Source organism: Triticum urartu, chromosome 2, assembly GCF_003073215.2.
Source record: "Triticum urartu cultivar G1812 chromosome 2, Tu2.1, whole genome shotgun sequence".
Lineage (NCBI taxonomy): Eukaryota > Viridiplantae > Streptophyta > Magnoliopsida > Poales > Poaceae > Triticum > Triticum urartu.
Window position 1 is genome coordinate 742751891 of NC_053023.1, and position 13852 is coordinate 742765742.

At 44.6% G+C, this 13852-nt stretch overlaps 1 protein-coding gene across 1 annotated transcript; it reads right to left on the minus strand.

The window, feature by feature from the left end:
* Nucleotides 1-9529: 9529 nt before the first annotated feature.
* On the minus strand, nt 9530-10665 carry LOC125534581 (transcription repressor OFP13-like). The gene has a single exon (XM_048697767.1). The coding sequence runs from the start codon at nt 10451-10453 to the stop codon at nt 9746-9748; it is 708 nt and encodes a 235-aa protein (XP_048553724.1). The 5' UTR covers nt 10454-10665; the 3' UTR covers nt 9530-9745.
* Nucleotides 10666-13852: the final 3187 nt, after the last annotated feature.

Genomic DNA, 13852 nt, shown 5'->3' on the forward strand with positions numbered 1-13852 from the left:
TAAAAAGGTGCGCCCGAGTGGAAATTTCATGCATCTGGAAAGTCGAAAAGAATGGCGTGTTAAATCACCAAGTGTTGCAGCAGTTGAGTCGGGAAAAGGCAAGGAGAAAATGGATGTCAAATCACTTATCTTGGGCACCGAAACATTCGCCATACAGCAGCCGATTGTGCATAGCAATCCGACTGAGCCGATACTTGCTATCGCGCCAAAGCACTCGGCTAATGACCATGAAGCAAGCACCAGCCGAGTAAAAACGAGAGATCCTAAATACACTCAGCCGAAGTGGTGTCCTCCAGGGCTAACAAAGACACAAAAGAGGAAACTACAGAGGTTAAGGAGTCGAGAGATGGCAGAACAGGAGGCCGAGAAACAAAGAGATAAGTTGTTCAATGACACTCGACCCATGGTTCCACCAAAACAAGTGTGGAGGCCTAAACAAATACAAGATATAGCAGCTTCTACATCTATCACAACAATACCTACATCACCAAAGGAGGACGATGCAACAGATATGACATCGTCTGCGACACTTCTTACTTATCCTTCACTCGGACAAATTTCAGAATCGGTGGATGCACTCGAGGAGGAGGCTGATATGTTGGACTATGAGTCTACCCCGGTTCATGAAGGTATGGATATCAATATGGTATACTACTTACCTGCTGAGTTTCGTGCTGTAGATGAAGAAGGGGAGGTGGCTCAGCTGGATTTTGGCCCTAAAAACGCAATATTCGAGAAGCCAAAAGAACCAGTAACGCATCTTAAACCATTATATCTCAGAGGTCACATCAATGGGTCGCCGCTCACTCGGATGCTTGTTGATGGTGGTGCTGTGGTAAATCTTATGCCCTATTCGGTCTTCAAGAGATTGGGTTTGCCTGATGAAGAATTGATCAAGACCAATATGGTGCTCAATGGATTTGAAGGCAAAGAGAAAACTGAAGCCAAAGGTGTGATGTATGTGGAGCTTGCAGTCGGAAGCAAAACTTTGGCTACTGCATTCTTTGTCGCTGAGGTGCAAGGTAACTATAATGTCATACTAGGCCGCGATTAGGTTCATGCAAACCAGTGCGTGCCATCCACTATGCACCAGTTTTTGATTCAGTGGGTTGATGATGAAGTGGAAGTTATTCACGCGGATAACTCGGTCTGTGTTGCTTTGGCTGATGCATCGGTGGATTGGCAACATCCCAATGCTACTTGCTTGACGGGACGTGACTTATCAGAATTTGATTTTCTCAGCGCAACCAAGAATGGTTTTGTGCCCGTCTCTTTAAAGCCGAGTGAATGCAATCGGCTCCAAGGTATGATATGTTTAAATGGATCCTAATTCCGAGTGGTTACAAAATGTCTTGTAAAGTATCGGTCCAATGAGAACGATATGTATGAGTCTATAGAGGAGTTGGATGACATGGATAAACTTGGACAAGGTTTTACATCAGCCGATCCGTTAGAAGAGGTAGATATTGGGGATGGTTTAGTCACTCGACCGACATTTATAAACAAAAATTTGAAAGCCGATTGTAAGGCTAAGTTAATCGAAAGAATATGTTTGTTGCTTTGCATGGGAATATCATGAGATGCCAGGATTAAGCCGAGAGCTAGTGGAACATCGGTTGCCTATAAAGGTCGGTTTTAGACCTTATAAATAGTCGGCCAGAAAATTTAATCCGAAAACATATGACCGGATCAAGGAAGAGATCAGTCGACTGCTTGATGCTAATTTCATTCGACCTTTCAGGTATGCCGAGTGGATTTCTAACATTGTCCTAGTGGAGAAGAAAGGGTCCAGTAAGTTGAGGGTGTGCATTGACTTCAGAGATTTGAATAGGGCTACACCCAAAGATGAGTATCCTATGCCAATAGCCGATATGCTTATTAATGATGCTTCTGGACATAAGGTTATTAGCTTTCTAGATGGTAATGCCGGATACAACCAAATTTTTATGGCCGAAGAGGACATGTACAAGACAACTTTTCGATGCCCTGGTTTTCTTGGTTTATTCGAGTGGACAATGATGACATTCGGATTAAAAAATGCTGGCGCCACATATCAAAGGGCTATGAATTTGATTTTTCATGATTTACTCGGTGTCATACTTGAAGTTTATATTGATGATATTGTTGTCAAATCGGATGCTTTTGAATCTCACTTGGCCGATTTGCGTTTAGCTTTTGAAAGAATGAAAAAGTATGGATTGAAAATGAATCCTTTGAAGTGTGCTTTCGGCGTGTCAGCTGGCAAGTTTTTGGGTTTCATTATTCATGAAGATGGTATAGAGATTGATCCCAAAAAGATAGAGGCTATACAGAAGGTGGAGGCTCCAACATGCAAGAGAGATATGCAAAAGTTCCTTTGCAAGGTCAATTATTTGAGAAGGTTCATAGCTAATCTATCAGGGAAAGTTGATGCATTTACTCCTATCCTTCGGTTAAAGAATGATGCTGATTTCACTTGGGGGGCAAAACAGCAAGAAGCATTTGATATGATCAAGAATTATTTGTGCACTCCTCCGGTGATGAGAGCACCCAAGCATAGGGAACCCTTCAGACTTTACATTGCAGCAGAGGAAGGAGTTATTGGTGCTATTCTAACTCAAGAGACCGAAGGAAAAGAGCATGCCATCACTTATTTGAGCCGCCGCTTATTGGACGCAGAGACAAGGTATACATTTATTGAGAAATTATGTCTATGCTTATATTATGCTTGCACAAAACTGAGACATTATTTAGTGCCGAGTGTTTGTGTAGTAGCTTGTCAAACCGATGTCATTAAATACATGTTGCATAGGCCAATTCTTAGTGGTAGAATTGGCAAGTGGGCTTATGCTTTGATTGAATATGATTTGGCTTATGAATCTCTAAAATCCATGAAAGGCCAAATTGTTGCTAATTTCATTGTTGAACATCGGATTAATAACAGGCATGATGTTGATATGAACCTTGTTTCATTAGTACCATGGAGATTATACTTTGATGGTTCAGTTTGTAGCAATGGCCAAGGTGTTGGTATTGTTTATATATCTCCTCATGGTGCTGTTTTTAAAGCCTCATGCCGCTTAGAATATTTTTCCACAAACAATCAAGCCAAATATGAAGCATTGTTATTCGGCCTAGAGATGTTACTTGCTATAGGTGCTACACATATTGAGGCTTATGGTGATTCGTTACTAGTGGTGCAGCAAATATCCAAAGTCTTTCAGTGTTTGGACGAATCACTTAATGTTTATCTTGATAGATGTCTAGATATAATTTCTACTTTGGATTGCTTTAGCATTGCTCATATATCTAGACATGACAATTGGAAAGCAAATGAATTGGCACAACAAGCATCCGGATATCATGTTGATCATGGCATGTTTCATATCTCTCAAAGACCGATGTCTTGTCTTGCCAATATGGGAGAGGCCGAACCTGAACCCACTGATTCGGCCATTAACAAAAAGTCTAGTGCAGGTGACAATCCCGACTGGAGGAAGCCCATTGTTGATTACTTGTGCAATCCGAGTGAAAGGGTCGACAGGGATGTTCGGCGTATGGCTTTCAAGTATACAATGAGAGATGATGGTCTTTATCGCTGAACCGTCGATGATGTTCTTCTAAAGTGTTTGGATGAGGACCAGGCAAGAGTTGCTATGGGAGAAGTACATGAAGGTATTTGTGGCACTCACCAGTCGGCTCCCAAGATGAAATGGTTATTGCGACGTGCTGGGTTTTATTGGCTGACTATGATTAATGATTGCTTCAGATATTATAAGGGGTGTGAAGCTTGTCAAAAGTTTGGTGATATTCAATTGGCTCCTGCTGCTATGTTACATCCTATTATCAAACCGTGGCCTTTCAGAAGTTGGGGTTTAGATTTCATTGGACAAATCCATCCGTCTTCCTCAAAAGGGCATCGGTTCGTATTGGTGGCAACTGATTATTTCACTAAATGGTCTGAAGCAGTACCTCTCAAGAACATGACGCATACGGAGGTAATTCAATTCATAACCGAGCACATTATTCATAGATTCGGTATTCCTCAAACGTTAACTACAGATCAAGGTTCATCTTTCATGTCACACAAAGTCAGAGAGTTTGCCGAATCTTATAACATAAAGTTGCTCAATTCCTCTCCATATTATGCCCAAGCTAATGGACAAGCTGAGTCTAGCAATAAAATTTTAATCAAGCTCATCAACAAGAAGATTGAGGATAATCCAAGGAGATGGCATGACTTGTTGTCTGAGGCATTATGGGCACATAGAATCTCAAGGCATGGTGCTATGAAAGTGACTCCATATGAGCTAGTATATGGTCAGGAGGCTGTTTTACCGGTGGAAGTAAATTTGAATGCTTTGAGAATAGCCAAACAAAATGATTTATCGGCAATAGACTTCTATAACTTGATGATGGACAACATTGATGAGGTTGCTGATAAACGTTTGGCTGCTTTGAATGCCATAGAGAGAGATAAGTTGAGGGTGGAAAGGGCTTACAATAAGAAAGTCAAGTTGAAGAATTTTCAAGTTGGTGATCTCGTTTGGAAAGTGATTCTGCCGATTGGTTCAAGAGATAGAAAATTCGGGAAGTGGTCTCCAAGTTGGGAAGGTCCTTTTAGAATTGCAAGAGTTGTTCCCGGAAATTCATATTTGGTGGAATCAATACAAGGGGCATTGTTAGCTCGAGCTCTCAATGGCAAATATTTGAAGAAGTACCACCCGAGTGTGTGGCAGGAAGCCTAAGTGGGCAATGGCCGATATACGATTATCGCCCTTAGCACAAACATGGCCGATACATAATTATCGCCCTGAGAAAAATAAATGGCCGATGGAGTGTTGATATCGTCCTTAGAACAAACACTATGCATATTATTTTTCGGCGTGCAAGCTTTGCCGAAAAACAGGGGGGCATGTGTTGACACCTGATTTTGGCAAGATACAGATTGTAATGAAGATGGTCTCAAGTGAATGAGTTTTCAGCATAAAAATATTCACGTCACCGAGTGGAACCACTTTGATGTTTCGGTTATATTCATTCGACTTTATCTTACGAACCGAAACTATACTCCGAGTGGCATACTTCAATGTTTCGAGTGGTTTTTGGCCAATCACGTCTTCAAGATGACCTCGGATGAAGGAGCACTCTTAAGTAATTGTCTTCGTCTCGTCGAGGCAATCGATTTTGATATATAAATCATCTCAATCCGAGTTCATATGCAAAAGTTAGAGGCAATACACTGCAGACCGAACCTCAACGAAAATAAGGCGCGAGGTGCCAGACCCTTGTCTGATGGGTTGCGCGAGTAATTCGGCCATAAAGACGGCCTTGAATCGAAAAATCTTCAACACGGAAAAGTTTCGTCTCGTCGAGCCGATCGATTTTCATATATAATTCGTCTCAATCCGAGGTCGTATGAGGTCTGGAGAGACAAATCAAGATTGGGCTATGTTTTCAGTCGGAAATCCGAGTGAAAAGTTTACCATCCGAGTGAAAGTTTACGGTCGAGTGAAAATTTCCCGGTCGAGTGAAAGTTTGCTAACCGAATGAACTTATTATTATCCAAGTGGAAATATAGTCATCCGAGTGGAAATATGTTCATCCGAGTGAAATTGTCGTCCAGGTGAAAATATTCCGAGTGAAAAGATTAACATCGGGACGAAAACTTGCCGATTGAATAAGATAGTGCCTTTCGAGTGGAAATATAGTCATCCGAGTGGAAATATAGTCATCCGAGTGGAAATATAGTCATCCGAATGAAAGATTGTCTTCCGAGTGAAAAAGTCCAATCGGACGATCCGAGTGAAAGTATCTAATATCCGAGTGGATGAGCTCAAATCCGAGTGAAATTGAACATGTGCTCGAAAGTTTATCAAAATGACCTTGGATGAAGAAGTGTTCAATACAGAAGTTGTGCGTATCATCAAGACGGTAAATTTTGATTTTGGAGTCATCATCATCAAAGATAATATATAGCCTACAAATTCACTACGAGACTCGGATAATCCAATCTACTGCAAGACCGAGTCCGACTGGAAGATAAAGATGACCTAGAAAAGTATTCAAGATGGCTTTATTTGAAAAAGTGATCAACATGAGAGTTGTTCGTATCGTCGAGGCGCACAAGTTTGATATTTGAGCCGTCTCGATCGGAGATCATATGCAAGCCCGGCGGCCCGCGCAAGAAGGAAGACAGAGTTTGGGCCAGATTCAGATTGAATCCGAGTTGGAATAGAATTAGGACTCTAGGACGTGAATTGATGTAATTTTTCTTGTAAGGAAAGCCTAGATGAATTCTTTACTTGTACGGGAAGTCCAGCTGCCTCTTATATATGTTGGGGGTGACGGCCGATTGAGCAACACACAATCGAACAAATCAATATACTACTTTTTCATCTACGTTTTATTTCTCCATCGTTTTTCTATCTCGTTCTTCGCTGTTCTTCGTGTTTGAGAGCTGTGAATCCCGAGGCTCTAGGGGCAAGCGAATCGACCTAGGGCAGCCCATAGCCGCCGCACTCCCTGACGGGGTCCCTCCCGGGGGTGTGGGGTTTTCGGGTCTGCAAAAGCACCCGTCGACTGTCTTGCGTATCGCGCTGTCGGTTGGGTCTCCTTCGACGTGAGCTGCGGTGCATCACCCCCGGCGTCGAGGGTACACGTGACGTGTTCGTGTGTCAACACGTTGACGACTCATTCTTGCGACGATAGTGTTTGTTCGGTAGTCTAGAGACCTTGATGTATTTTTTATTATCTTTTACGTGCTTTGAACTTCTACGGGAGATCTAGATCTTTCTCGCACACAAAAAACAAGCTAGGATTTGACAACACAGTGCCAGTGTTCAATAAACACACGCGACAATACAAGCATTTCCACACTAATAAAATATGGCCGAGAGACCAGACCAAGCAGTACTTGATGGATCATTTTTAATAAGAACAGTACTTGATGGATCATTAGCAAGTCCTCGCTCCTGGTTTGTTTATCCCTTATATCATCAGTCCATTGTGGTCTACCAACAATACTCTAAGAAAGAGCAGCGATGTTTCCTCCAAATCCTGCACAACACGCGTGCCAGGATCTCACGTCATTTGAAAACTCTCACCTTGTGAGCTGAGATTCGGAGCTCTCCATGATTAGTCGTGTTGTGCCGGTGGTTCCGGCGGTGCACGAGGTAGGGGACATGGCACGGAACAGAATGCAAGGTCGCTTAACCACAATTATTTTGTGTACTTGTTCCTTGAGAAAGTACGGGGAACTTGCAAAGATCGATCCTACACCCTGCTGCTTTATATCTGCCATGTCTCAGGACAGATAGGCTGGTCAAGAATCCTGACCTCCCCAACTACTGTAGCTCTCTTGGCAAAATGTTTTAGAGACGGTGTCTGACCTGACCAAAGAGATCGGCTCCACTGATGCAATTAGAACAGCATTGACTAATCAATCTCCAACAATCATGCTTAGTAGTACCAGCATGGGTCGTTTCGCCGAGTGTTATTTAGCCTGGGGAGTAAGTAGCAATGGCATTCCGAGTGTTATTTCCTCTGTTTGAGTAGCAGAAGCGGCATGTAATCAAAGGCAAATGTCTCTCGGTTTTCGCCTGGTAGTTTTCGTTAATTAGCTAAGCAATTCTTTTTTGCTTAATTCATCAATGAGGCAAATCTTTTGCCTCCGTTTTTAAAAAGGCAAACTTTTCATAAATACAAAAATCTCGATCCATTCTCATTGCCTCGAAGTGATATCAACACTGAAGAAGACATGTCTTAACGGAATTCATCTAGCTAATCAAGTGGGCTGTCATAAACTCATGATCCAATCTGATTGCCTTGAAGTGATATCAACGCTGAAGAATTGAGGATTTACAACATCAACTTCATCGCCTATTTATGAAGATATTATGTATTCGGGCTAATTGTTTTGTAGAAGTGATTTATTCATTCTGTCCTAGAGATGCAAACCTTGTAGCCCATGCTCTGGCTAAGGACTGTAGGCTGGAGAGTTTAGTTATAACAGATGATCCTCCTAGCTCTATAATCCCTTCGATGATTGATGATGTAAGTTTGATTTCAGCAATAAAGGAGCTATGATGTAAGTTTGATTTCAGCAAGGAGAAGCACCTGGCTCAATCAGCTGCACGCACGCACTACTAGTGGTGAGGTGAAAGATCGTTGCTGGATCACTCGATGAGCTTGAGATGTGGATGAAGCACTGTTGGGCTAGGCTGTGGATTCAGGTCACCACCCAAACAGTGGCGTCGATCGCCCCACACATGCATGCAGACAAACAGGGCCTTATCGGATGGCCTAATTTCGCCGTACGAAATGGGATTTGTGTCGACGTGTTTTCGCGTCTCGCCACCCACATACCCTACAGTCTACAGACTGCGGTGCAGTCCAGAGCGGCATCTTTCGTGCGCTCCACGAGCCATGGGCTGAAGATCTTGCGGAAGGAAATACAAATTGTGCTGCCGCTGATTTTCTTTTCTTTTCTTTTCTTTGGGCTGGTCACCCGATGAGGCAAATCAACCGAGGCATACGTTTTTACCGTGTAGAAAGTAGAAACATGCGCGTGCAATACTGTTTCTTGTCGTTAATTGAAGAAGCAAGTAATCAACGTAGTGACTATACTGTTATTCTTAAAACCAAATTTTATGTAGCGACTACTAGCACTTGTTCATGCTGTCAGTCTCTGATCTTTGGCCTAATATATGCAATGTTTTTAATTTCGGAAACAAAATAATCTCAGACGTTATCGAAAATGTGCGAAATTTTGATTTTTTGTGTGTGCATGTTTTGGCAATTCTTTCGGATTTTTAGTTTTCAATATCTCCTAATGAATTGTAACCTAATTTAAATTTATTTCGAAATCATTTCGAGTATGTGTTGAAATTTTAGGGTTAAAACTATTTCAGATCCCACTGAAATATACGAAATTTTAGATTTCATTGAAATTTCGTTGAAATTTTGAACCCTGCTAATATGGCCTGACAGTGGCAGAGATGGGCCTCACCGAAATATTTGAAATTCCGGAAATTTCGTTGAAATTTTGAACACTGCTAATACGGCCTGACAGTGTCAGGGATAGATCCATTGGACATTTTGGCTTGGCCCCCAAGGACTCAAGACCAACCTGCATGCACGTCCTGGCAATTTCCTTGTTCACCCACAGCCACAGCAGCGTCGCGCTCCCACCAAGGAGCGCTGCTACAGAGTTAACGCGTTCTGGACGACTTTCGGACGATGCAGCGCATCAAGCCGTCGATGCGTAGAGCAAAGGTGAACAGCACCGTTCAATTCTTCAATCGTCCAAAGTTCAGCCAGCAACTGCCGTGTGTATAGTCATTTCACCCACCAAATGGCTCTGTGCTCACTTGCTCAGGGACAGCAACAGCAAACACTACAGCAGCACACTTTACTCGAGCAGCGTTTTGACTCCCAGGATCAGATGAGCCCGGGAGTGAACAGTAACACGATTTAAAATAGGAAGGGCAGGCGCAATTTTAATTTCCTGATGAGACTCGTGGGAGAACCAACGAAAGCTCGACGTCGCTAGCAAATGTGCAATCATCAAATAATTGAACAGTCAACGTCTAGAATACATATACTACAGACACGCATATGCTCTCAAACAAACACAACACATGCATACACCTCTCGCTCGACTCGATCGAATTGCTGATGCCACCAATGGATCGGACAATGGTGTGGCAGAATTTCTTCCGTAAGCAATCGCATTGCACGCACGCATGGTATTAGATGATCCTAGCTAGCACCGGCCGCTCTGCTTGTTGTTGACGGCGGAGAGGCCGACGAGCAGGTCGACGAAGGCGCCGACGATGAGGCCGTGGGTCTTCTTGCCGTTGGCGCGGAGGTACCACCCCAGCATCTCCTCCAGCCACCCCCAGTCGTCCTCGCCCCTGCCGCCGCCGCGGCTCAGCACCATCTCCTCCATGGACCGCCGGAAGTCGCCGTACGGGTCCGCGGAGTCGATGGCCAGCGCCGTCGCCCCACCGAACGCCGGCTTGCTCGTCGTCACGATGGATTTCGTCGCCTCGGGCTCGAAGAAGAGCCGGCTCGACGCCCGGATCCCGCGGATTACCGCCTCCTCGACCGAGGGCTCCGGCTCCGGCGCCGCAGTGGAAGCCGAGGACGAGCCCGTGGCGGAGACGAAGGAGCTGTCAGCCGTGTCGTCGTCGCAGTAGGCCGGGTTCGTGATCACGCGGGTCGTCCTGCAGCAGTCCCGGCGCGCCCACGCCGACGACGACGCCTCCGCCTCCACGCTGCTGCGGCCGTCGAAGGACGCGGTCCTGGCCTGCGCGCAGGAGGGCCATTGCCAGTAGGCGGCCGTGCTGCCGGAGGACACGGCGGAAACGGACGGCGGAGGAGAGTAGGGAGGCGATAGGCTCCCGGTGGCGGCGGAATCGACGCTACCGCCAGCAAAGAAGAGGGAGGCGAGGGCGAGCTTCTTGCCCATGGCTGCTGCTGCTTGTCACTTCTTATGACGTGCACAGGATGATTAATGGCGATGGAGCTGATGCGGACGGAGCTGAGTGAGATGGGCTCGTTTTATTGAGGGAAGGAGATGGATGGATGGGGAGGCGTTCGGTGTGAGCAAGGCAAGGGAAGATGGGCGTGGCGGTGGCTGTCGTTGTTGTGTGAGTTGGGAGTCTCCTCCTGTCTGGCCGGCCGTGATCGATCCACCTTACATATATCACAGCTGCTTGGATGATGACTATTGGTGCCCACCGGTTGGCCCAAATTTATATACTTTATCACGGTGTTGCATGGTTGCTGCCAAAAAGCATGCATGTACATACTCTCTCCTTTTGTATATGCATAGAAAAATCAAATCATCTACCACATTTTGCCCTTAAGTTGTTTTGAGGGGTCATTTTGCCCTTGAGTTGTAGCCCTGTTTTCTGACAATGTTGGGTACACACGTCACGCAGACGGTAGGACGGACGTCAAACCAGCCAAAAGCGAAGTAGAATCATTGGTATCACCCGCCCCGCAACCGAACCCGTCTCACGCCCATGAGGTTTAGCTAACCAGAGGGGGGCGTCAAAAACCCTATGCAGTTTAGCTACCAAATACCCATCTCGTGCCGAATCAACCCGTTCATCTCCGGGTAGATAGGGTTAGGGATTTCAAAGAGGGTAGTGGTGAAACATCTTGATCACTCGGTCCATCTAGACCAAACCAACGGAACGAGTGCGGATGGGTGAGGTTGGGCATCACCGATGCTTGTAGGTCGGACATGTTTGCTGGATGCCACAAAGGAAGTCGATGATAGTGGTTTATATATCGTGAACGGGATATTTCATGCATGGATCCACTATCCGTGGTTGCTTTGATAATCGGCTAATTTTTGGCTGTTGTCAAAATTTATTTTGTTTCAAAATATTTAGTTTGGTTTTCTTTTTCATCAAGTATCATCATGTTTCATTGTGTATCAATAAAAAGAATGCACTTATTTTGGATACACGATGATACATTAAGATGCACTTTCGAACATGAAGAAAAACTCAATGTAGCACTTTGAAACAAGACAAATTCTGAAAATAGTCCAAAAAATAGCCGGAATCTCAAAGCAACCACGGACAGTGCCTCCATGCATGAGATATCCCTTGTACGATAGAATGGTTTTCTCGGAAGTTGACTCACCTGCAACGGATTTGGCAAGACCATTTTCTTACAAGTGTTTTCCGCATACTTGCAATTTTCATATATTATTTGGATGATTTATTTACGCCTTTTGCTGGAGTGTTGCAATAATGTTATATGCCGAGTTGTGTGCATCTTCATGTCATAGAAGCAGTAATACCATTTGATAAAAAATAGACAGTGGTGTGATTTTTGAATTTTAACTGTGACCACTAGTTCCTACTAAAGGATATGTATACCCCCCCCCCCCCAAATTATAGTACACGGAAATAACCACTCGAGAAAAATCCATGTGTAGAGTAGTTGAGGTTTTAACCACATAGTTGTGACGTTGTCCTTGGGAAGTCGGATAAGCAAAGTAATCCTTGATGTCACTCTCGCAGTTCTCTTTGGTTCCCCTCCATGGCTAGGGCAATCTATTCCCCTCTGGGCTCCACAAGCGAGCTAAGGGCTTCGCCTCTCGTTGGTGAACTGCTCCGGCAGCCGGTGGTAGGGAGGGGAATCCGGTGCCTCGGCCCAGCTAGCATTTTAGGTTAGTTTTTTTGTTCTCACAAGCGCAATGCTTAGGTGGATGGCGGCACTTCTTCTTCGAGTTGTTCTTCCAGGCTTCGATCCTCCTCAATCCGTCCATCTGAATGGAGTCGACAGAGCTCTAGCATAGATTCTTTCCGTCTCATTAGGGTGATGAGGTTACGGTTTCTTGCCTTACATGCGGATGACAAGATATGATGTCAGGTCTTCGGGTCGATTCATGTGTTCAACGACGACGACTACGGCTCCAAAGGTGCTATTACTTAGAGGCACATGCACGAAGACTTCCCGGCTGTCACCGACAAGATCGAGCCGGCTCTGGTAGGGAAGCGGCGGCAATGACATGTCAGCGACTTGTTCTACCTTCTTTAGTAGTCACTCGGTAGTCCAGAGACCTGATGTAATTTCTATTTTGTTTTGAGTGCTTTGTACCTCTGGTGAACTTCTATAATAGATTCGGAACCTTTTCGAGAAAATGGGTTTAAGCTTTCAATCTAACAACATCAGCAGTAAAAGATTCCTAACTTTACCGTGTGCTCGATAAGACATCAATCTAGTGAACGGGTAGTCTCTACTCAGTTCGGTTTATATGTCAGGCACATATTTTTAGGTCTTCAATTTAACAAGAGAAATATGTATCGGAGTCTATAAAATATTTCTTCTGATTCGATCAAACGTAGTTTCTAACCATGTAATTTTTGTGACATATTATACTTGTTTTATAAGTCAAATCGATGACCTAAAAATACTTGCCTGATTTATAAACCCAATCGGAGGGAGTAGGACGAATCGACATGCTGCAGTTTGACAACATGATGCCTTTATTGGTGATAGGTCAAGCGAACAAGTGATAGGGCTCCTTGCCTCCTGTTGGCGCTGCCGCCTATCCGCCTCGTCTCCTGTAACCTTAGGCCTATGGAGGCCTGATGGATCCCAAGCGTTGCCAGGTGGGGCTTCGTTTTTTGTTCTCTTTTTAAATTTGGTTACGGTTTATGTCCTACTCAGGATGGCGAGGCGGCGGCCGTGACTCTCTAAAGACGGAATAAGGTTCTCCTCGCCTAACCTCCATCTCGATGGTGTGTCTAATCTCGCGGAAGGCATGCGGTGGTGTGTCTCCGACAGATCTCGAGGGATCCGGTCGGTATTAATTAGTCTTTGGTGGATTTGTTTGGATGCGGTCTTTGTTAGTCCGTGTTCGTTGTCTATAAACTGGATCTTTTCGATTTATAATTCTCTACATCAGCGATAATTGTTGTTCTGGTGTGATGGTCCTATGGGTCCTTAGCACGACGACCTCCCGACTGTTTACTACAATATGGTTTGCCGGCTACGACGATGAGGGAGGGCCGCCGCCGACGACCCACATTTGGCTTGCTCCATTCCTTGTAATCGTCGCTAGGTGGTCCATGAACCTGGATGTAATCTATGTTACTTCGTGTTTTCTTTGTACTCCTGGGCAGTCATTAAATAAATTGGATTTTTTTTTTGCAAAATAAATGAATAATATGTGGCCCAGAGACCAGGCCAACAGTACGTGCGTACTTGATGTATTTTATTAATCACGACAGTACTTGACGGATCATTAGAAACCCGGCGCTTCAGATTTGTTTATCCCCTCCCTCCCTACATTATCAGTCCATGCATTGTTGTCTAGCAACAACCATACTGCACCCGGGGA

Excerpts from the sequence above, each read along its gene's own strand:
- LOC125534581 (XM_048697767.1), bottom strand. The coding sequence starts at position 10,453 with ATGGGCAAGAAGCTCGCCCTCGCCTCCCTCTTCTTTGCTGGCGGTAGC.